Below are 24,013 nucleotides of genomic sequence, written 5' to 3' on the forward strand. Positions count from 1 at the left end.
TGAGGGAGTTTTTGTTTAGAGAGAAGTTTATGTTTAGAGAGGAGTATATGTTTAGAGAGGAGCTTACTAGTTTTTTGCCTTAGCCTAAGCACATAACTTACAGAGCCCTATCTAGACCTTAAGCCATGAGTGAAGATTCACCGTTCTCGATTGAAGAATATTGTTTGTCATCAGACTCATCGTTTTCTACTGAAGAGTATTGTTTGTCGACAGACTCACCATATTCTATTGAAGAATATTGTCTGTCGACAAACTCACCATATTCTATCGAAGAATATTGTCTGAGCTCATCTTCACCAACAGGGAATGTAAATAATGACACATGTGAAGAGTTCTCTATTGAAGAATATGATATTAATAAAGATACGGAGAATGAAGGTAGTGCCAATGAAACATCGAATAACATTGGCGATGGTCACAACAAAGAATTAGATTGTAACAAGGTTACACCAACCTCTTTGCAGGAAGAGAAATCTGGAAGCCCTATGCATATTAGAAGAATCCCACGAAGAATTCGTCTGGCTAGATTTAGCTTGGTGACATTAGATAAACAGATTGGATTTGATGTCAAAAAAATATATTGTGCCCGTGGTTGTATGTCTATGATTGGAAAATCAAAGTTGCAAGAATTAAGGCGATACTATTTTTTGATGACTGGTGATGAGCAAGACACTTACCTCGAGTCACATATGCAACTAGTATCTGACAAATGTACGGGGATCAAAGTATCATTCGAGTATTATATCTTCCATGCGCAACAGATATGTAGAGTTGCATTCAAAATTGCGTTATGTGTTAGTAACATGCGGCTACATAGAGTACCTCAATTGTAAAGAGGTTCCAAGTATGAAAGGTGCAATTGGAAGACATGTTATTGGTTGGATGAAAAGTTACTTTCAGTTCAATTGTGAAGTAATGCCCACTACATGTAGGATGCACCTTTCTGATAATTATACACGTCGGGAAGTTTATGATGTCTATCGATCTGATATGGTGGGCTCACGTAATAAGTCTATCACCTATAGCCAATTCACAAGATTATGGAGAGCTCGGTTTTCAAATGTTATCATTCCACGTAAAGTACGCATGGGGTATTGCTCCATTTGTGCAAATCTTAAAAGTTTGGCTAAAGGTCCAAAGACATCAATGGAAAAGGATATGATTAAGAAGTTACTACAAGAGCATCGTGAGGCACAATCGTTAGAACGAAAGAAGGCAATGCATCATAGAGAGAAGTGTTTGAAGAGGCCCGAACAATACATGTGCTTAATGATAGATGGCATGGACCAGAAGAAGACGTGCTTGCCGCATATGCGGAGGCTCCCCAAAGATGTCAATGATGAGTGCCTTGTTCAAATGCACTTGGTGGGATGTTTGGCTTATAATAGGTCTGTTGGACCTAACGTCTTCATTACATACCCCAATGTTCACAATGACCCTAACCTAACAGTTACAGTGATTCACCGAGTTTTGATGTCTTGGGGCCAACCTTTCCCCCCTGTTCTATACATTCAATTGGACAATACTGCTAGAGAGAACAAAAATTCAACTGTGTTTGGCTATCTAAGTATGTTGGCCAACCAAGAATTGTTTAGGAAAGTGAAAGTCAATTTTCTTTTGGTTGGCCACACACATGACCATATAGATCAGATGTTTAGCACATTCTCCAGACAATTGTCTTGGCATGATGCGCCCAAAAGTGTTACACTTGAAGGAGGTATATGACTTTAAGAGATATATATCAGATGGGGGTGGTGGGAATGTTAAAGTGCTTGCTCAGTTAAACAATATAAGTTTCAATCACATTTTTATGATAAAGAAAAATGGAACAAGTGGTTCTACACTTTTGTATCCTAAACAATATTCATCTTCTACAACATGGGAACCTGAAGGTGGTTGCCAGTTATTACTTTGTATGCCAAGTACAATTGTCCATGGAGCTAAGAAAATGCCAATTGAGAAGAAAGGACAGTTGCAGAGTGTCTTGGTATCGGAACAAAAACGGTCATGGCTCCAAGCCTTAGAAGAAAAAAGAAAGCATATTGAGGCCGCCAAGAAATATGCCGCACAATAAGACACGTCATGGTGGGATGTATTTTTTAGTGATCAGAAAGGAATTATAGACAATTGTGTATTTTGTGATAATTGGAATTTGGAAACGCCATTCACATGGTCGCTGCAACATGATCGTGTAAATAGAACTCCGGAGCAACCAACAAATGTGATTAATGACAGCTTGGTCCATCCACAACAAAGAGACATTTATGTGGGACCAAGGATGACCAAAGCAGCCGAAGCTATATGGCAAGGCAATTTGCAAGAGCTCACCGCGGGGATGTTGATTGCAATGCCAGCTGATAAGAACTCACATGGCCACCAATTTTGGGTTGGTAAAATTCTAGAAGTGCTAATGCATGAAATAGAAAACACGATCAAGTCTATAAATGTTCATTGGTACAACACTAGAAGTGCAAATGCTTTTACAGGTAAGTATACATTGGAGATGATTGAATGCCCAACAAGAAGGGGAGGTAGGAAGAGGAAGCGAAACATTCGTAACACCTCGACCCTTGATATCTCTGATGTGGATATCATCGTGTACGACTCACGCTTACAAAAGCCGGACGATTAAGGAAGTCAACAATAGATATAATAAAAGAAAAATTACCAGGTCTACAAGGTGGCTCGAGTCAAAGGCAAACGAGATCTGCTACATATAATCTAGAGTCAAACCATTTGGTTTATGACGAAGATAATGCACTGATTGGTACATTCGAGGATGACGAGGAGGAATCGTCATTGTATAGTAGTTATAGTAGTGATTCTCCATAAAGGAGTGATCATGAATGTATATTTGGCTATTAAGTGTAACTACATTCCGCTTGTAACAAATCGAGTAATATAAAAGCATGTGTTTTGAATTCTTATGATTTCTAAAAAATCTTTTCTTATAAAATAACATTGGTTGTAAAGTTTGTGATATAAATTGAGAATGTAACTTTTTGAAATTCGTCTTCTTTTAGTTACTTCTAAATCACGAAAACAATGGGTTTTTAACCTTTTTCATAGTATGTTTGAACATGTATGATACTGGTATCAATGTGTTTTGTAAAATCATTGAAAAAGCCCTAAAATCAACCAAAATTTCCCTTATCCTTCCATTTATGCGCGATCCTTCCACTTGTGAACGTGAACGTGTTTCAACCCATAGAAACTCCTTTTGAGCTTACAAACCATCTTCTCTTTGCCTTTAGCCACAAAACCTTCAGGCTACTGCATATATATGTCTTCATGTAGATTGCCATGTAAAAAGGCGGTCTTCACATCCATCTGTATAACCTCCATATCATCCGTTGCAACTAAGCCCAAAATGATTCTTAATGTAGTCATCTTGACTACAGGCGAGAAGATCTCATCAAAATCAACTCCATATTCCTGCTTGTATCCTTTTGCAACCAATCTTGCTTTGTACTTTGGTGAGGAATCAGAAATGACCTTCATTTTATAAACCCATTTGCATGGAAGTGTTTTCTGCCCTTTAGGCAACTACACCAAATCCCAAGTGTCATTTTTCTCAAGAGATTCCATCTCTGACAACATGGCTTTATACGATTTCTTATTGTCATGTCTGTCCATTGCTTCCTTGCAGCAAGTCGGTTCGCCACAATCAGTTACCATGACATAATCAGCCACACTATTTGCATCAGGAATAAATCTATCAAGCTGTCTAGTAACTCTAGATGATCTCCTAGCTCAATGCTCATTGTTTGGTAGCTGTTGAGCCTCCAAATCATCATTTTCAACTTGTTGTCTAGGCATTTCAACCTGCAAATCAGCATTAACAGCTTGTTGTTCTAGCCATTCCTGCACATTTGGTGGCTCATCATTATTGGCAAAGGTTGACTGATCATTTTCAACCTCATTTTCTGCATTTGCAGTTAAGTTTACTGTAGGTGTTTGCTGTTGTCAAGATTCGAACTCTTGACATGACCATGTTATAATATAGTATCATGGGTTACCCAATATATCTAGTACACAGTTATGTATGTAATTGGTCCTTATTGTTTTGCTAGCATCATATGCATAGTTCCTCCCTTGTAGTATTTACACTTGGCACATGCATGGATACCTACATGCTCTATTGTAGATTCACATGCGTGCAACAAGTATGCATGCCATGTGGTATAAATAGAGGAGTTCACCTTGAAGGAATTCAAGGTGAACAACACCAGTTATGGAGTCTTTCCATTAATACTACTCATCCATTTGTCTATCTTCTTTCTTGTCTCTTGAGCTTATGATCTATCTGTGACAGTTTGTTCACCTTCCCATCCTCGTAGCTCTCCCTCTCATAAGCCATAGTTATACATCTGACTCAACTAGTGAGTTAGGCCAAATAATGGTAGCCTTACAACAACTCCAGCTTGAAAATGAAGCTCTTTGAAATTCTTTACAAGAACTTCAAGTCGGTGCCTCCCTATCCTCACAACCCCCGAAGCCTAGTCTCCCACAACAACCTAGCCTAGAGCCCAATCTTCTACCAACATCTAGCCTAGCTTCGTCGCATTTTCTTGAGCCTAAGGTTAGCCTCCCAGAAAAATTTGATGGAACGAGGTCGCGTTTCCGAGGGTTCATCAACCAAGTTCAACTTATCATTCGGCTACAACCTCAACGCTATGGAGATGGTCTTCGACAAGTCGGCCTTGTGGGCACCCTTCTCTCCAATCCGGCCCAAGCTTGGTTTGCACCATTGGTAGAAACCTCTTCACCTCTATTGGTGGACTTTCCCGCCTTCCTCGCCGAGTTAGAGGCCACATTTGGAGAGACGGACCGACAACGTACAACTCTTAACAAGATTTATGCACTTGAACAAGGTTCGCGTGCAGCTTCGGTCTATGCTTCAGAATTTCGACAACTAGCATGCGACGTCAATTGGGATGATCAAGCTTTAGTTGATCACTTTCGGCGCGGCCTTCGAAGAAATGTCAAGAATCTTCTCTTAAACTTTCCGGAGCCCACCTCGTTATCCCAAGCGATTTCACAAGCAGTCCATTGTGACAATCGTCTATTCGAATTTCGCCAGGAAGAGCGTCGTACTTGGGTTCCACCTCATTCACTTCCACGACACGCCCCGGTCATACAACCTCAACCATACCCCCCACCAACTGCGTCACACTCCCCTACTTTGGCAGATGCTCCCGTCCCCATGGAAATTGATCAAGCCCGATTTCGGCCATTGACTGATGCCGAACGACAATTTCGGCGGGCTTATGGCTTGTGCATGTATTGTGGCGCCTCCGGTCATGTCGTTCGCCATTGTCCTAGGAGTAATCGCCCAAAATTCTATCGAGCTAACGGACCCCACCATCCGGAAAACGACATCATTTGGTTGTAGTAGGAGCCATGCAACTGGACATCTCCCCTCGCCCACATTCTCTTGGTTCCATTGCCGGACTATCAGGCAATTTCACATTCGAGGTATGGATTTCATTTAACTCTAGTTCCATTCAGTCTATTGCTTTACTTGATTCTGGGGCATCTTCTTGCTTCATTGACATCATGTTTGCCCAAGCACATGGCGTACCTGTCGTTGGCCTCTCAAAACCCATTCCCGTTGAAGCCATCGACGGGTGCGTCCTCTCGTCAAGTGCAATTACTCAATCTACAATCCCATTAGGGCTTTGTGTGGGCTGACACCAGGAGGAGCTCGCCTTTTACCTCATCGCATCTCCTTGACATCCGATCGTCTTAGGACTAACATGGTTGGAGGCTCACAATCCAATAGTGGATTGGTGCAACCGCTCGATCACATTTAGCAAGCCAGGATGCTCGTGCAAAAGTATGAAGGTAAATTCAGTTTCCCATCCTTCGAAGAAGGTCGATTCCGATTTGACTACCCCATCATCGGTCCAGGATGGGTTTGTTTGTGGCATCGTTTCTAACACACTCCATGTTATTCCTGACAAATACCAACACTTCTCTAACGTATTTGAAAAATGTAATGTTGATTGTTTGCCTGAACACCGGCTCTACGACTGTCCGATTGATCTTCAAGAAGGTGCGTGTCCACCCTTTGGTCCTCTATATGCGTTGTCTGCACCAGAGTTGAAGGCCCTTCGTGTGTATCTCGATGAGAACCTCGAGAAAGGATTTATTCAACCTTCTAAGTCACTAGCCGGGCCCCCCATTTTATTTGTGAAGAAGAAGGACGGCTCTCTACGCTTATGCATCGACTACCGAGGTCTCAAAAAACTCACTCTACGCAACTGCTATCTGCTACCTCTAATCCCCGAACTCCTTGATCGGCTCCGAGTTGCGCGTGTCTTCTCCAAAGCTTATCTGCATGGAGCGTACAATCTAGTACGCATCAAGTCGGGGGATGAATGGAAAACCGCATTTCGAACACGGTATGGGCATTTCGAATACAAGGTAATGCCTTTTGGTCTTACTAACACTCCAGCAGTTTTTCAACATATGATGAACGATATATTCCGGGAATATATTGATCATTTTGTTGTCATTTACCTCGATGATATTCTCATTTTCTTGCCAAACATGGAGGAGCACACTCGCCAAGTCCGATTAGTTCTTGCCAAACTTCGCGAGCATGGCCTTTATGCCAAAGGCGAGAAATGCGAGTTCGACCGTACCTCGATCGAATTTCTGGCCTACATCATCTCGCCCACTGGCATCACCATGGATATGAAGAAGGTCTCTGTCCTTCAGGCGTGGGGCGACTCCAAGGCGACTTAAAGATGTGCAATCCTTCCTCGGCTTCGTGAATTTTTACCGTCGCTTCATCAAGGGGTTTTCCACCCTAGCACAACCTCTTATCGCTCTCACCCATAAAGGCACTCCATTTTTATGGACCTCGGAGGCGCAAAATGCGTTCGACTCACTCAAACACGCATTCATCACTACCCCAGTGTTGCTACATGCCGACCCCACAAAACCCTTCCAAGTCGAAACCGATGCCTCTGACTTCGCCATTGGTGCCATCTTATCCCAGGCAGACGACACCAACCTAATGCACCCAGTGGCTTACTACTCCCAGAAATTCACGGCATCCGAAAGCAATTATCCCATATACGACAAGGAGCTTACTGCTATCATTGTTGCCTTTGAAGAATGGTGACCCTACTTGGCCGGCGCACAACATCGTGTCCAGGTAGTGACTGATCATAAAAATTTAGTTTATTTTTCCACCACTCGTACTTTGAATCGAAGGCAGGCCCGTTGGTCGACATTTCTCGCTGACTACGATTTTGAGATCGTATTTCGACCTGGTGACCAACATGGGAAGGCCGATGCCCTTTCTCGCCAAGTTAACCTTGCACTCCGCCCTAGGGATGCTACTTATGCTCAACAATCTAGACGTTTGTTGAAACCCGACCAATTTCATCTTTTTGCCACTTGTATGTTGCAGGATGATTCATTACTCCAACAGATCACTGATGCATCCAAGACCGATGCATTCGCCAACGAGATTCGAGATAGTCTGCAAAACCCCTCCAAGGCGACCAAAAGGAAGGATCTTGACACCTTCACCATATAAGAGGGTTTTTTGTTCCAAGATCATCTCTTATACGTCCCAGAGGGCCCATGTCACACCGAGTGTTGCGGGAATGCCACGATGACCCACTTGCAGGCCATTTCGAGGTGGCGAAAACCCTCGAGCTACTCTATCGGGGGTATTGGTGGCCACAACCATGGAAGTTTTTCAAAGAATACATAAAGAGTTGTGAGGTTTGTGCTTGCTCCAAAGCCATTCATCATCGGCCATACGGCTTACTACAGCCGCTTCCATGTCCTCGTCGTCCTTGGGCCTCTATCTCTATAGACCTGATAACTAATCTACCCTTGGTCAATAGCTATGACTCGGTGTTGGTCGTTGTCGATTGGTTTACAAAGATGGCTCATTTCACTCCATGCTCCAAAACCATTTCCGGAGAAGGAATGGTGCATCTACTACTCAACAATGTGGTACGCTTGCATGGACTCCCCGATGATGTCATCTCTGATCGCGGACCCCAGTTTGTCTCTCACTTCTGGCAACGCCTGCTACAAACTTTAGGCATCTCTGTCAAGTTGTCATCCGCTTATCAACCCCAAACTGACGGGCAAACAGAGCGTGTCAACCAAATCCTTGAGCAGTATCTTCGGTGCTCTGTTAGTTACCAACAAGATGATTGGGTCAACTTACTTTCGCTCGCGGAATTCGCCTACAATAATTCTCTCCATGCATCGACTGGCGTCACTCCCTTCGTTCCCAACTATGGTTTACATCCTCGCTTCAACATTTCCCTTCCTACCACTTCCGTGAACCCTTCGGCGGATGATCATGCTCGCATTTTGGAAGAACTACATCATGATTTATCCTTGGAGCTTAGTCTTGCTAGTGAATGATACAAGCAGCAGGCTGATTGCCATCGATCTGCCACTCCACACTTTGTCATTGGAGACATGGTCTAGTTGTTACGTCGACACATCTCTACTACTCGTCCATGTGCGAAACTTGATTACAAGAAGTTGGGACCATTCCGTATCATCGAGTGCATCAATTTCGTCGCCTTTCGGCTCGCCCTTCCATCCCACTTCCGGATTCATGATGTTTTTCATGTCTCCCTCCTCGAACCCCATTATGCTTCACAACTCCCAGGACGTCAGGCCCCTCCACCACCACCTGTGCAATTGACGACAGGGGAGGAATACGAGGTCGACCAAATCCTTGACTCGCATTGGCACCGTCGACACTTGCAATACCTTGTCCTATGGAGGGGTTACCCCATTTCTGAGGCCACGTGGGAACCATCGGAAAATTTACAAAATGCCCCAAAGGTCGTCCAAGATTTTCATCACCGATATCCCCACAAACCAGCGGCCGATTTGGGAAGGCAGCATCGGAGGGGGGATAATGTCAAGATTCGAACTCTTGACACGACCATGTTATAATATAGTATCATGGGTTAACCAATATATCTAGTACACAGTTATGTATGTAATTGGTCCTTATTGTTTTGCTAGCATCATGTGCATAGTTGCTCCCTTGTAGTATTTACACTTGGCACATGCATGCATATCTACATGCTCTATTGTAGATTCACATGCGTGCAACAAGTATGCATGCCATGTGGTATAAATAGAGGAGTTCACCTTGAAGGAATTCAAGGTGAACAACACCAGTTATGGAGTCTTTCCGTTAATACTACTCATCCATTTGTCTATCTTCTTTCTTGTCTCTTGAGCTTATGATCTATCTATGACAGCTGATGTACAACAAGCACATTTTTCTATCTAAAAGGTATTTCTTCTCGGAATACAACCCTCTGTACTTCCTCAGTCTTTTCGGGTTGTTTATGCATGCGATTTTCCCAGAATATAACATCATTGCTATGTATTATTTTTCTTTTCTCGGGATCCCACAATCTATACCCCATTTCACCCTCGTCACCATATCCTAGGAAAATACATTTGTAGGACTTTGGCTCAAGTTTGTTGCGTTCTTCTTTACGAATGTGCACAAAAGCCTCACAACCAAACACTCTCAAGTGAGCATATGAAGGTGGCTTACCCGACCACGCTTCTTGGGGTATTCCCCCTCTCAACGACCTGTTAGGTGACCGATTAATCAAATGAACAATTGTCATTATAGCCTCTGCCCAAAAACCATGGGGTAACACAGCATGAGACAACATAGTACGAACCTTATCTTGAATAGTCGGATTCATACGTTGTGCAACTCCATTTTGGGGTGGATTATAAGGGGCAGTGAGTTCCCTCTTTATCCCTTTGCTATCACAAAATGCTTGAAAAGCCTTGGACACATATTCCCCACCATTGTCAAAGCGAAGACACTTAAGTGTCTTATCAATTTGATTCTCAACTAATGCCAAAAATGTTTGAAACTTGTCAGGCACTTCATCCTTGCTACGAATAGGATAAACCCATACCTTCCGTGTAGCATCATCGACAAAAGTGACTAAGTATTTCTTTCCCCCTAATGATAGCCCTGGCATCTGACATACATCTAAATGTACTAACTCAAGCGGGGACGACTTCAACGAAAGAGACTTTTTACGAGATGTTTGTACATGTTTACCATAAATGCACTAATCACAATGTTCAAAATCAGCATAACGAAGACATGGCAAGTAACCCAAATGAGACAATACTTTCATACCAGTTTCACTCATGTGTCCCAACCAGCCATGCCACAAAGAAACACTAGGCTACTCGGTTATGGCAACTTTCTGGCAGTCCTGAAAGTATCCCAACTTTCTTGCAAGGTGCAAAGTAAAAACGTGGCCTTAAACTCATCATCAATGATGAATTTCAAGGCAATCAGCTGGCTGAAAATGGAATTGAACTCACTTAGGTGAGTTGACATGGGTGTGCCCTCTATCATGTGCAAATCTAAAAGTTTTTTAAGCCAATAAACTTTGCTAATTGCCGTCTTTTGGGCACACAGTTCCTCTAGTCTAGTCCATATAGAATAGGCACAGTCCAAACCTTCAATATTAAACAGCAAGGCATCAGAAATCGAGAACTCAATAGTCGAGCGTGCAAGCTCGTTCAACTCTTGCCAATCATCTTGGTCCATATCTATAGGCTTTACCCCTTTGACTTTAATAGGCTTTGCATGCTTCTTCTGCAGCAGGATGTTGTAGCACTGCTTTTTCCAAACCGCAAAGTTATGTGCACCCTCAAGCTTCTTGATGGGCATAAGTTGGCTACTGTCACTGCTGCTAGTCATGATTTCTTAGCCCAAACGGAGGACCAAACCTGCTCTACAGAAAATGTGACCTACTCTGCAGAAAACCCTAAACTTTGCTCTGTAGAAAACCCTAAACTCTGCTCTGATATCAGTTTGAAGGCAACACGAGGATTAGGGCTTAGGTCAAAAATAGAGAGGGAGAGAGTCTGAGTGAGAGACAAAGGGAGAGAGAGATGCACGTTGTCTTGGGTACAAAGAGTGTACCTCTTTTTTTGTTTTTAGATATTCTGTATATACAAGTCAAAAGTGTGCTACGAGTGCGTTCACACTCGTGCACTAATAAAAGGCACGATGGCCCTTTATTCCCAACAGTTCCGAGTTGTGTATTCAGCGTATTCTTCTTGTGAGTTAACGATTGTTTTCTCTACACAAATGCGAATTATATTAGTCACTCTCTCTCTCTTATATCATAACATATGCATATATATTCGCCCGGTTTCCGTCTAATGTTCCACAATTTATATAGCCTATTGTGCTTCAACTACTACCCCTAATTCACGGCCTTTATTCTCAGCTGCATATCCTCGGCTATGAGTGCTCGGCCGATTCCCTTTTTACATAGTTGACCTACTCGTCTCTTTAGATTTGTTTCACACCTCATGCCTTTTGTCCCACGGATAACATCCTCGACTAGCAGCATCGACTGTAGATCGGAGGGAGGATTCTCCCTCGCGAGGACTGCCGACCGATTAGCTCCGTACTGAGGTGCTAAGCCTCCGAGGTAAATCTGCACCATTTCATAGTCGTCAATGCTAACATTGATCGACCCGAGGGCATCACACAACTCCTTGATTTTCAAGGTGTAGTTGCTGATTGACATGTCCCTCTGTTGTATATCGTTCAACTCTTGATGGAGTTGAAGCTTTCTTGTGGTTGTATTGGCCGCGAAAATCTTCTTGAGGTTCCCCCACACCTCCTTTGGCATTTTTGAATCTCGGATGTAACCGAGCATGTGATCATGGGCGCATGATGCAAGGCTATACAACATATGACTCGCCGCTTGCTCCCAAGCTGGGTAGTCGACATGTGTTGGGTTGGGTTGATTTGTATTTTCTCCTTCGACATAACTCCAATAGCCTTGGCCGACAAGGTATTGGTGCATCTTGTACTCCCAAGATGCAAAGTTGTTTTTTTCGAACATCTCGGTAGGAAGAGCGTTTCCCATCTGAGTGTTCATTGTCGTACTTCTTCTTCTTCTTCTCCTCTTTGATACGAACTGCACAGGTTGCTGCTCCAGCGATCAACCGGTTCTTTCCAAACATGGGATTAACCACAACACATGCAGAGGCGATGGGCTTCGATCAAGAAACCATGTGCACTGATATCATGTGAAGAATCAGATGGATTTTGTGCAACGGAAGAATTGTGTGTGTGTGTGTGTGTGTGTGTGTGTGCGTGCGCGCGCGCGTGTGTAGATAGATAGATAGAGAGAGAGCTCAGCCCAGGAGGATGTAACTTAGTTGGTAAGGTTGCCCAATGGAGACCAGGTGGTCATGGGGTTCAACCCCTACATTCCACAGTGGCATCTAGTGAATTAAGAGATATATATGAAGTATATAATAGAGAAAAGTGAGAGAATTAGGTTTCGAACCCAAGACGCAGTGCTTATAGTGTTAACAACTTACCACTAGGCTAAACTACGTACGAGAAAAAAAAGGAGAGAGAGAGAGAGCTCAAGATTACAAAAAAACATAAAGTTGTATTAACAAGGACACACGAATAACCGACATTACAAAGAGAAGGAGAAGGTGCTTATGTAGTCACCTTCTCTCCAAGTTCTCTTACTAGTACCGCCTCTTGGGAAAGAGGTCGTGTCTTAACTACCTAAAGAATATGTGTCATAGGACATTAACTTCTATGACACACTAGTTAGTAAACAATGATGTGGGGTGTTCATACACTTGAGTATCCGAGAGTGTGTTCCCACTCATGGGGAGTTGAGTTTGATTCTCAACATTTTGCATAATGTATAAGCAAGTAAATGGGAATAACGACTTAAGGTATTAGGCGTACGTGCAATGAGGTTGAATCTTCAACATTGTTTCTAATTCACCTGAATGCGATTGGTCTAGCCATGAGCACATTGAATCAAGCTCTCCATAGAGGCCTTGGAGGATTGAACTCATGTATGTGGCAAAATATATGTTTAATTCATGCCTAGGGGTGAATCAAAGAGCTACAACTCCGTCATTCCTTAGCTTTAGGTGGAAATTAGAAATGTGAGTTTGTGTTAATCTCTATGAATATGTAATGTTTATGAGCATATTGTATAGATATACTTTGGTGTGTGTAGGGTTATTTAGAGAAATAATGGTTCTTTTCCTTTATCCTATGGGTAGGATCCTTGAACTAATTGAAATGTGAGCAAGGGAAAGTACAATTGTAAGGAAAGGTAACTGGTGATGTGGTAGCAAGTGACATAGCGGGTTTGTCACGTACAGTACCTTGTTGGTGCTAGTAGAGACATAAGCAAGTGCGTGTGGACCAAGTAGAGGGGTTGTGTAGAATCTTCACATGATGACAAACCACTTAAAACCATAGAAAGCTTCAAACATATTGGGCTTTAAATCCTATCCAATCATCGAAAAATACGAGTAAGGTGTGCGGAGATATGTGGAATTGCTTCAATTTAATAGAAAACAAGTCCATAAGCGTCATATTGAAGGGTTCACAATGTTGGTGTACAAGGTCTTTGTGAGGATCATGAAGGAAATTTCCAAATGTGAATTTGAGCTCCAAGGGAAAAGTTATGTGAGAAAAAATGAGATTTAAACAACAAGAATCAAGCCAAGTGACATTCAACACCAATGAGACATTTTTGTGGATTTTCGGAAATCGAGAAATCCTCAAGGTCAACTCTCAAAGATTCAATTCCCTAAAGCGGGGAATCAGCCCCATTAGTAGAAGGCGATGCAAGCCCCCAAAGAGGGGAAAGGTGCAGACCCCCCCTCTCCTAGGTGTGTGCGCTTGCTCTACAAGGGACACCTGTCTCTAAGGCCACATGCTCCCTCATCAATAGACACACCCACTTTTCTGGGGCCATGTGCTCCTCCTTGGCCTACACAACCCCTCTGCTTGGTCCACACGCACTTGTTTATGTCTCTACTAGCACCAACAAGGTACTGTACGTGTCAAACCCGCTATGTCACTTGCTACCACATCACCAGTTACCTTTCCTTACAATTGTACTTTCCCTTGCTCACATTTGGAAATTTCCTTCATGATCCTCACAAAGACCTTGTACACCAGCATTGCGAACCCTTCAATATGACGCTTATGGACTTGTTTTCTATTGAATTGAAGCAATTCCACATATCTCCGCACACCTTACTCGTATTTTTTGATGATTGGATAGGATTTAAAGCCCAAGATGTTTGAAGCTTTCTATGGTTTTAAGTGGTTTGTCATCATACATTAAAACCATGATGACAAACCACTTAAAATCATGCAGAGGGGTTTTAAGTGATTTTTCTTTACTAGAATCTTCGCATGCATAACATTCCCTTCGGACCTACTATGCAACAAATGCATATTTATAAATTATGACAATATATTAGTTATTGCATATATAAATCTCATCATCCATTTGAAAACATAAAACTAAAACTTTTCCAATGTGATAATATCTAGAATTTAAGGGGCACATTTTCTCATATTAAAAGTACTAAAAATATGAACTATAAATCTACATTCACAATTGTCTTAGCAAAAGTAAATGGCCACCTTCAGTGGATGCACCCATAATGTATGTTACAATGGAGCATAATCTCCTCCATAATGTATGTTACTATAGAGCATAATCTCCTCTTGATAGGACATACATTCAAACAACTTATGTTACTTGCGTATCATGCTACCTTTTTAAATTATAAATTATTTATCTTGATTGGAAGGTGATTCACTATTCAAACAAATTGGTTTCAATAACCATCATACTTCATCATTACTATAAGAGCCATGGATATACATTTGAGCTCTTCCTTTAGTTCCCTTGTAACAATTATACGTCATCATTACTATAAGAGTCATGGACATACATTTGAACTCTTCCATTAATTCCCCTGTAACCATCACAGTTCATCAATACCACTAATTGTTGGTCGGTTGACTAGCCAAAGTACATGGGTCGACAAGGTAGTCGAGGTATAGTCGTAGTCGTAGTATGCAGGATAGTGGTAGTCGAAATGAAGTATAGTCGTAACAAGTGTGAAAAGGAATAGTTGAATAATTAGTATGAGTGCCAAGTAGGAAAATAGGGCAGTTAGTTGTAACTGTACACTTCTTGCCGAATAGCTAGTTGTATATTCTTGGTAGAGTCTCTTAGGTCGCCTAAAAAGGGACCGAGAACATTGTAACAACATCGATCTGTATTGCTAAGTTTAATATAATTTTGAGTTAGGGTATATTCTGTATGAATATGTTATTCTGTATTCTTAACTGTTATTCAGTATTCTGTGTTAACTACTAATCCGAATTTCCGATTACTCATGAGCTATACAGTCGATCGAAGAGATTATTGGTAATTAAAGTGAGTTAACTAAGTAATTTAGTATCTGTATATGTTTTAGTGATAATCAACGTTGACCAACTCCAATCTCCGACCATAATCTTATTGATAGGATGACTCTCATTAGTCATTCGACCTATGTGTGTTAGTCGACCTTAGTGATTAGTTGGCAAGGAACAACACTTAACCCTTGCTTGTTTCCCTTCCCAATTTGCTGTCATCAATAACTGGTAGTCCATGTTTATGTGTGAACCTAGCAATCCATTCACAAAATACTTTCCACCTAAAACAAACCTAACGCACTAATAAAAAATTTCACCCTAGCTTGAAGAAATTGTCATATCAAAGTGCTAGGGAATTGTGGGAGAAACTATAACATATTAATGCTACAATGGAAATAGACACGTAAATAATATATTTTCAAGTCTCCCATGTCTACATACATGCTACAAACCCCTTATATGGAAACTACTTACTATCTACACAATATAATTGTCAATAGTGGAACACTTTCTGTTTAAAAAGTAAAATCCCTTTCATAAATGCAAATATCGCTGAAAATGACCATTCATTGCAATCGCGTCAAAAATGCATTTGCAGTGAAGCAAAAATGAAGTACCCTCATACACCATTACTTCATGAGTAGAAAAAATCAATTTTTGACATTCGTATGTGTGATTAGATAAGATTACAAATATGTATCAACAATAGACTCTATAAGACAACATTACAATCTCAAAGGGGTCTTTTATTTCATAGTACTCCAACAGACGCCATCAGCTTTTCATACTCAGGATCAACCTCAGGTGTATTCACACTTTCATCAACCCACAGTTTTTTATCCGTATTGCCTTGAGACTGTCTCCATACATCTGATCTATTTGAGTTCACACTAAGATGCTCCATGGAACCACCAATCCTTTCTGATGCTGGCACAGGATGCGTAACCTTGGAAGGCATACATGAATCCAAACTGAAGCCTAAATAGGGAGATGAAAGATAGGGAACCTTTCTGTCACCAAAAGCCGATGGAAAATCAGCCTCTTGTGGCATTGGTTGGATATGAAGAGAAGCCGGAAAACTAGTTTCTTGTGGTATCCGAACATTGTGGGTGACTGGAAAACTAGCCTCTTGAGGTGTCCGCATATGAGAAGCAGCAGGATAACCAGATAGTTTCCAGATATGCGGAGAAGCTGGAAAATCAACCTCTTGTGGTGGTGGGACATTATGTGTAGCTACAAATATAGCCTCTGGCTGTGGTCGGAAATGATGAGGAACTGGAAAACCAGTGTCTTGAGGCAGCCGGATGTTATGGAATCCCAAAGGAAATGCACCCCTCTGAGGATAGTTTTGTGCTCTCACCGCTTCCTGAGGCAAATAAGAGTAACCTTGCTGAAGAGCGTTTATCTGATGTTGGTTAATCGATGATGAAAATGGCATGTATGGAACTGGAATCTGAGCACTGTGTCCAGAGGGGGGGAACCGGAAGTTTGGTTTTGAGTAGTTCGACTGCTGATGAGTAGGCGCTAGTAACTGGTGTCCTTGTGGGCTTGGAGGAATAGCTGGTCTAAAGCTTTGTGGTTGAACTGGGGGTATGTTTAAGCTAGGCACAATGCATGGGATTTGTGATATTTGTACTGGAGCACTTGGAGTTGGCATAGATGGGTTCATACCTGATGATGATGATGATGATGATGACAATCGTAGTGGTGCAGCGGGTGGATTAGTAACCCATGGTCTTAGAGGGAATGAACCACTCTCAGGACCTATATACATGTTCCGGGTTGTTGAAGGGGTGTACCCCATGGATATTGATGCTCTCTCGGGATGAAGAGAAGACTGTGTTTGACTTGCACCCAAGTTACTCACTCCTGGCCATGATGGAGATGGCTGAGTGTTATTACTGTTATTGAGTATATTGATACTTCCATTTGATGAAGCATTATCCTGCCTTTCACCTGCCAATTGTGCAAAACCAGAACCTTGCAGTGGAAGAAGAGCAGCAGGTCTAACAGATGGCAAAGCAAATCTGATTGGAGCTAAGACTGGTGGTCGTAAGGGAATAGTGACATGTGATTGAGGCAGTCTTTCTGTTGAAGATGGATTTCTCACCGATAATATTGATGTTGTTTGTGATGATGTATAGACAAGTGGACTTCCTCCTACACAAGAGTGAAATGGCATATTCGCTGAGGTAAAAGGTGCCAATGGAAAGTGAGACGTTGCCATCAAAGAAACCGTAGATGCATCCTGATTTTCTCTTTCCTGCAATCTGATTTCACCTGCTTGTAATGGCTGCTGCCCTGTAAAGACTTCTGTTTGCAAAGATGATGACAATCCCTCGGTGGGGAAAGGCAATCTAACATCAGGCCTCAATCCAGGAGGAGGAAAAGGGAATCTCTCCCTAAATGCCGAAAGCATCCCCACCATCATGGGAAAATCTGGTACAGGAATAGGACCATCTCTAAAAAGCCCATGAAAAAATCGAGGAAAGAGGTTGCATGCATTCATGTCTTGGGTCTCCCCAGGGATATGAAAGGGAAACCTTGGAATTCCTCCATCACCAAGACCCTTGGTCATATTTTCAGATATCATCCATTTTGGAGGCATAGGTTGTGCTCCTGATGCAGTAAGAAGCATTGGCTGGGATACATCAGTAGCACTTGTCTTTCCTGCATCCCTCAACCCAGTCCTGAGCTCCTCTAGAAAATTTAGATACTCCTTATCAATCAGGTTGCCCTGTTAAGGAATCAACATGTAATGATTGAACCAGAAAGGATTAAGCAAATTTAATGCTTGAATACAAGAAAAGTTCATACAAACCTGTCCAATAACCTTCCGAGGACAATCAAAAGTTGGATGTCCACCATCACCACAAAGCAAGCAAATGACCTGAATGTCAAGAAATAACTGATTATAAAGGAAGGTATCTATAGAGATATACATATAGCTTGGCATTTTAACTATTCTGTTTTTGTTTTGGGAAGATCAAACATAAACGATAACATACAGAATTTAGCAAAAAGTAATGTTTGATCTCAATTAGTCAGCTTAGTAGGAACTCCAAATTTTCTAGTTTATCCTGTTATCATGTTACCATTGGTTGCAAAAATTATTCAACTCAGAGGACGCAAATCTTGCAATGTACAAGGTTTATCAGATTCTATATGAAAGAATGACATAAAATAGGCCGTGCACACATGTTGTCAATGGTTAAACATACCTTTGCTTGAAAAGTTTGGAGTTCATCTTTGGGATGTTGCCACTCTCTATGCCCAGGTTCACCATCAGTTCTTGCGGAGTCCCTCAGAGTACCTTCACGAACAACACAAACCAAAACAATAAAATACAAGATTATTTGTAGCTTCTTTGTAAATTTAGCTGGTAAGGTTAAATAGATATTGACATAGAAGAAGGCATTTCATGTTAATTTTTCCAAAATTGCATATTACAGTGTTTCTAGAGACACCAAAAATGTTTTACTAACCATTCATTTCCCCCAGCTCTCTAAGCTGCTTCATTTTCTGGATATTACAGTCTTCCTTGATATTATTAGGGAAGCGGACCATACAAAAGAAAGGAATTACATAAAAATTCTGATTTAGGAAACAAAAAATGAGAGAACTTCCAAGTTTTTAGAATCTCTTACATTGATGGGTCTCAACAAAGATTCAACCATTGCTACTGCTGCATCAACTTTTTCAAATGTGTCAGCTGAAATATGCACATGCAAGTCCTCTAGAGCATCATCCATATCCTTCCCATTCCAAGAAGACAGCTGCTTCACAATTATATATCTGAAGTAAGATAGAAGCAATAAATGTTGATATTTCATTTCAAATCTAAAGCATCTCTAGCATTTAGATTTGTTTTAAATAAAGAATCCATACTCTAGATACTCTAGTCCAGTTAAAGGTAAATTCTGCTTTTGCTTTTTACCAAGTCTTTAAGGATGTGCCACAAAACAGCTCTCATTAAATCAGTATGTTGCCCCTTTTCCAAAGATGAAGAAAGTTCTAGTTTCCATGTGATCAAGATGAATGCATGCGAATATGCCCAGTCAAGGTACCATTATTGCAAGCCTAGAGTTAAGCAAATAGCTGTGTTCATTAAATGTACAGATGTTTCTTTCAATAGGTTAGAATGTCGGAAACCAACAAATAATTTAAGTTTTCACATGATCAATTAAGGAAGTGAACACATAAAGCGCTTATTTGGTTGTTTGGCATTATCCTGATAACACAATAATAAAAAGGTCACATAGAGAAATCTATCCAACAAAGGATGCTGACTTTAATACTTGGGCACTTTCTGCTAGTTTTCAATAATGACCTATCATCTGTTGGTTACAGACCACTTAGTTCTTACAATTAGGCTCCATGAAAAACTCTACAACATATGTTACAGCTAGTTTCAACAAACACAAACTTGCAGACTTTAAAAATATATCATACCTTTCCTTCTTTCACGGCCCCCTTTCCCTGCACGGTAATCTTTGTGCCAGTTTCCTGTGATTGCATGATATGTAATATCAAGATCAAGAACAGATAATAAAAATATAATAACTCCATGTATTAAAGAATCTTACCGCTTCCATCCATTTCTGTGTATTTCCAAGATGTTCCAAAATAAAACTTATAAAATTATATCCAGGATAGTCCTTTGTCTGCAAGTAGACAAACTTCCAGTGAGCATAAAAAGAGAATGGAGCATCGGATGTAATATACAAGTGATATTAACTTTGATTGTGAAGGCTCATATACACCCTCATCCTTATCAATATCATCTACTATATTGTTTCTAGGCTTGCAAATTTTGAGTCGTATGTTTCTGTTTGAAGTTATTGAATATCTATAATGACTAATGAACTCAAGTGCATGCACGCATTAAGCATATCATATGTGCATTCAATGTGTGCATCTACCTATCATTGTACACACACACTCTCTCTCTCCAGTATCTATAATCAGAGTTTGAGATGGATTTAGGGGTTCTCTGCTTGAGTTTTGAAAATATAAATATGAAGAAATATATACGCTAGGGGGTGTACTATTGAAATATATTATGATTATTGGACTCAAGTGCTTGCATTAAGCATATCATATGTATCTACGTATCATTGTAAATTTCTCTCTCATAACCATAATCAGAGTTTGAAATGGATCTGGGTGCTCTTCACTGCAATTTGAATATAAATATGAAGAGATATGTACTCTAAGGGGATGTATCAAGAAGCAGCATCGAAAAACAGCAAAATATGAATGAGCGGGAAAAATGCAAAATTGGTTTAATGCTGAGATGAGAGTTATTCAATATCTTGTATAATGAAATTTTCACCCAAGATCACAACAATAACACATGTCATACAACTAAGACCACCAAATATATAATGAGATCGCTTAAAATCTATCAACACTTTTATATAAATACATAGCTTATAAAATATATCCGCTTGTAAATATTCATATATACATGCGGAAATAATGCCAAAAGTTGATGCAGTGGAAAGTAGAGATGTTAGGACACGAATTGAAGGGGATTTATGTAAATGCATTCAGAAGGCTCCACTGTTATCGACATAATTGAATGTATATAAGTTTTTATTATTCTTTTATGTGAATCACTATGAAGAGTGAGGAGAGTTTCTAGCACGTTCAATTTAAGAGGAATGGATGACCAATTTTCTAGCACATTTATCCAGTTATATTGTCACAACACATATAGTTATGTATAGGTAGGAGGGCATAAGAGCACAGTGTGAAAGAAATTTATTTCGAGATATTAGCTGAGTGTTTTTTTGCTCCAAATGCATGCACGTTACAAAACCATATGCCATTCACAAATGAAAGAATTATAAAAAGTACACACCGCTAGTGTTGCTGAAACTTCAGAGATTTGTTTTGAGACATTAAACATTGATACAAGAGATACAAAATGTTCAAAAATATATTAATATTACTTACTGGAATATACAATTTGGCCTCTTTTGGAACAGGCTTGAATCCTGATGGTGGTTTATAAGATGGATTCAGCTTCATGCATTCTTCTGCAAGCAATGGAGATCAGTTACAAAAATTGCAAGCAATCAAAGTCATTCCATTGTCAAAAGAATGTGATCGCATGAAAATCACCAATAGCTATACGCCTTTCAAAGTCTAGTTGCTCTTGTCTCTGTCCCTGAAACAATTATTAAAGGCAAAAGTTAAGTTAAAACTCAACGAAGCTTGTCACCCCATGAGCATAAATTGCACTTGAGTTCTAGAAACTTTTGGGGTTCTGGATGATATAACGAACCTCTCTCATGTTCATACGGTGACCAAGGGAATCATAAAGAGGAGGGGGGGGAGGGGAGCAGGTCGTATCATTGTTGTCAATGTCCAAGTTTCCTGAATCCAGCTGTGCCACAAGTTGCTCTACACGAGTCTGCTTAAAATTTGTAGCACCACACAGCCAGCAACATCACTTAATGCACATTGCACCTGGATTATATTCATAAGCTGATGATGTCTCACCTTACCGCCCTGGCCCCTAACACCTATACCCAAGCCCATCATGCATCATAACTATCTAGCTTAATACATACATACATATAGATAGATATCGTACACTTTCCCTATGATCAAACCAAGAATTTATTCTGACAAGAGAACCCCTTAAAGAAGAACAAGGCAAGAAAAAACCTTAATCAATATTCTCCAAAGGAAGGCATGAACCAAAAATATCATAAAAAGCATAATTAAATGGGCCAATGGTTTCACCAAGCAAACCTGTAATGGAAGCACCCCTATGACTCTACAAAGAAAGCCATCAACAAACATAAGTGACCAAAAACTACAAAGCAGCAAGCAAACCTGCGATGAAAGACTCTTATTTCTCTACATAGAAAGGTCTCAACAAACAAAAACATCAAAAGCATGATTGAATGTGAAAATTTAGTGTTTTAACAAGAAAATATATAATGCAAGAACTCTTATTACTCAGAAAGCGGTGTAAACAAACAAAATCATCAAACGGACATTGAAGGTGGAAAACTTAGGGTTTTACAAAAAGGCTAACAAAAAAATTAACAGGTAAACCTATATTGCCACAGTACTTTTTTACTAGACAGGAAAAAGTGGGGAAAATAGAGTTTAGGAAGAAACCGTATAATGCAAATGCTTTTTTTACTCTACAAAGAAAGGCATAAGCAAACAAAATCATAAAAATATTCATTTAAGTGCACATTAGGTTGAAATGAAAAACCCATTTCTCCTCTACAAAGAAAGGTATTAGCAGACATAAGCGGCTAGAAATTGGGGTTCATCTATGAACTTCAGGCTTTCTAAGCCCACACAAAAGAGAGGCATAATTAGGATTTTCGCAAAGAAACCTATAAAGCATGGTAATAGTAAATATAAGTGAGAAAATTAGACTTTTCACAAAGCCAAGATAGAAGTAAAGATTTTACAGACAAACATAAAGCGGCTAAGTTTAGGGTTTTAGAGAAGAAAACCTGTAAAGCAAGAGATCTTCCTCTTCTAACATGAATATCTTGACTCAAATCAGCGCCCCATTTGGTCTTTCTTGATGGAATCTTCTGCAATACTTCTTCTTTCATGGTCTCTGTAGGATCCCGTTTACTATTATTTCTCGTAACTGGGACCAAACCTCCTGAAAGCTTATTCTTTGGTATGACAAAGTTAAGTTTAGATTTAGCCATCATGGATAATTTAGGATTTTCGTTCACCGTAGATATAATGTTAGAGCCAGTATTAGTATTCTTAGTGCCACTACTACTACTACTACTACTACTACTACTACTACTACTAAGGTTTCTATCGAGTGATTCCTGATCAACTCCAGTTACATTTGTGGATGAAGGAGTGACTGAGAATGTCTTGTCCTTCTCGCCTTCGATCGGAATAGAGGGAATGGAGGTCGCTTCCATAGTGCAGCAGGGTTGGTTAGTTAGTTAAAGGAAAAGATGGAGGCAGAGACCTCAATCAATCTTCTCCCTTTTTGGGAGACGATATGCGGGAGCAAGAAGGAGAAGACCGCTCGCTACTTACTATGTAACTACTACTACTACTACTACTACTCTCTCTCTCTCTCTCTCTCTCTCTCTCTCTCTCTCTCTCTCTCTCTCTCTGGATGGATGGATGGATGGATGGATGGTTTGTTTGTTAAGGGAAGAAGGGACAAAGGGGGAAAAGAGGGGGATGGGGGGGTCATCTTCAACGAAATAAAATAAAACACTCTCTCTCTCTCTCTCTCTCTCTCTCTCTCGGTGAAAACACACAATTATATACATACATATATTATATTAATGAGTGTGTGTAAAAAACAGTATGTATGTAGTTAGAATAATGGGAGGAGGGAGTATGGTTGCCCACTAACTACACTACATGGGGTAGTGGAACATGTTGAATTGCCAATAATGGGGCACGCACGCACGCAGACGAACACTCCACTGAGGAAAGGACTTCCACTTGCTCCAATAAAGAAATTTGTCACATTGGTATTCCCTTCAACTTTTGTATATATGTTTTGACTCCATGTCTACCATCAAATACAAAAGCATTGTGTGTACCCCAATTATGACACATTACTCAATACCTTAGAAATAGGAAAACAATCTCTATCTCTTATTTTGGGTCAACCTATGTGAATTGTGCAAACACCCACTGTCTAGGCATCAAATAACACCGTGATCAAACTTGCCAACTTTAAGAAACATAACTCCAAATTTGACA

General features: G+C 40.5%; 1 protein-coding gene across 3 annotated transcripts; it reads right to left on the reverse strand.

The window, feature by feature from the left end:
- Window positions 1-15,923: 15,923 nt before the first annotated feature.
- On the reverse strand, window positions 15,924-23,229 carry LOC147867371 (uncharacterized). 3 transcript variants are annotated; one of them, XM_087315160.1, is made up of 11 exons: window positions 22,774-23,229; window positions 21,576-21,704; window positions 21,413-21,458; window positions 21,245-21,327; window positions 19,870-19,947; window positions 19,736-19,789; window positions 18,931-19,059; window positions 18,769-18,805; window positions 18,505-18,596; window positions 18,105-18,173; window positions 15,924-18,020 (listed from the first exon to the last, which is right to left on the reverse strand). In XM_087315160.1, the coding sequence occupies exons 1-11, from the start codon at window positions 23,206-23,208 to the stop codon at window positions 16,035-16,037; spliced, it is 3,138 nt and encodes a 1,045-aa protein (XP_087171286.1). In that variant the 5' UTR covers window positions 23,209-23,229; the 3' UTR covers window positions 15,924-16,034. The 3 variants fall into 3 exon arrangements, with proteins under 3 accessions (XP_087171286.1, XP_087171285.1, XP_087171287.1); XM_087315159.1 differs by having other exon boundaries at window positions 18,769-18,819; window positions 18,930-19,059; XM_087315161.1 differs by having other exon boundaries at window positions 18,769-18,819; window positions 18,930-19,059; window positions 21,576-21,760; window positions 22,774-22,914.
- Between the last annotated feature and the right edge of the window lie 784 nt (window positions 23,230-24,013).

The sequence above is a fragment of the Azolla caroliniana genome, unplaced genomic scaffold, assembly GCF_043228905.1.
Source record: "Azolla caroliniana isolate FFs.n. ecotype wild unplaced genomic scaffold, voAzoCaro1.0.p SCAF_2, whole genome shotgun sequence".
NCBI lineage: Eukaryota > Viridiplantae > Streptophyta > Polypodiopsida > Salviniales > Salviniaceae > Azolla > Azolla caroliniana.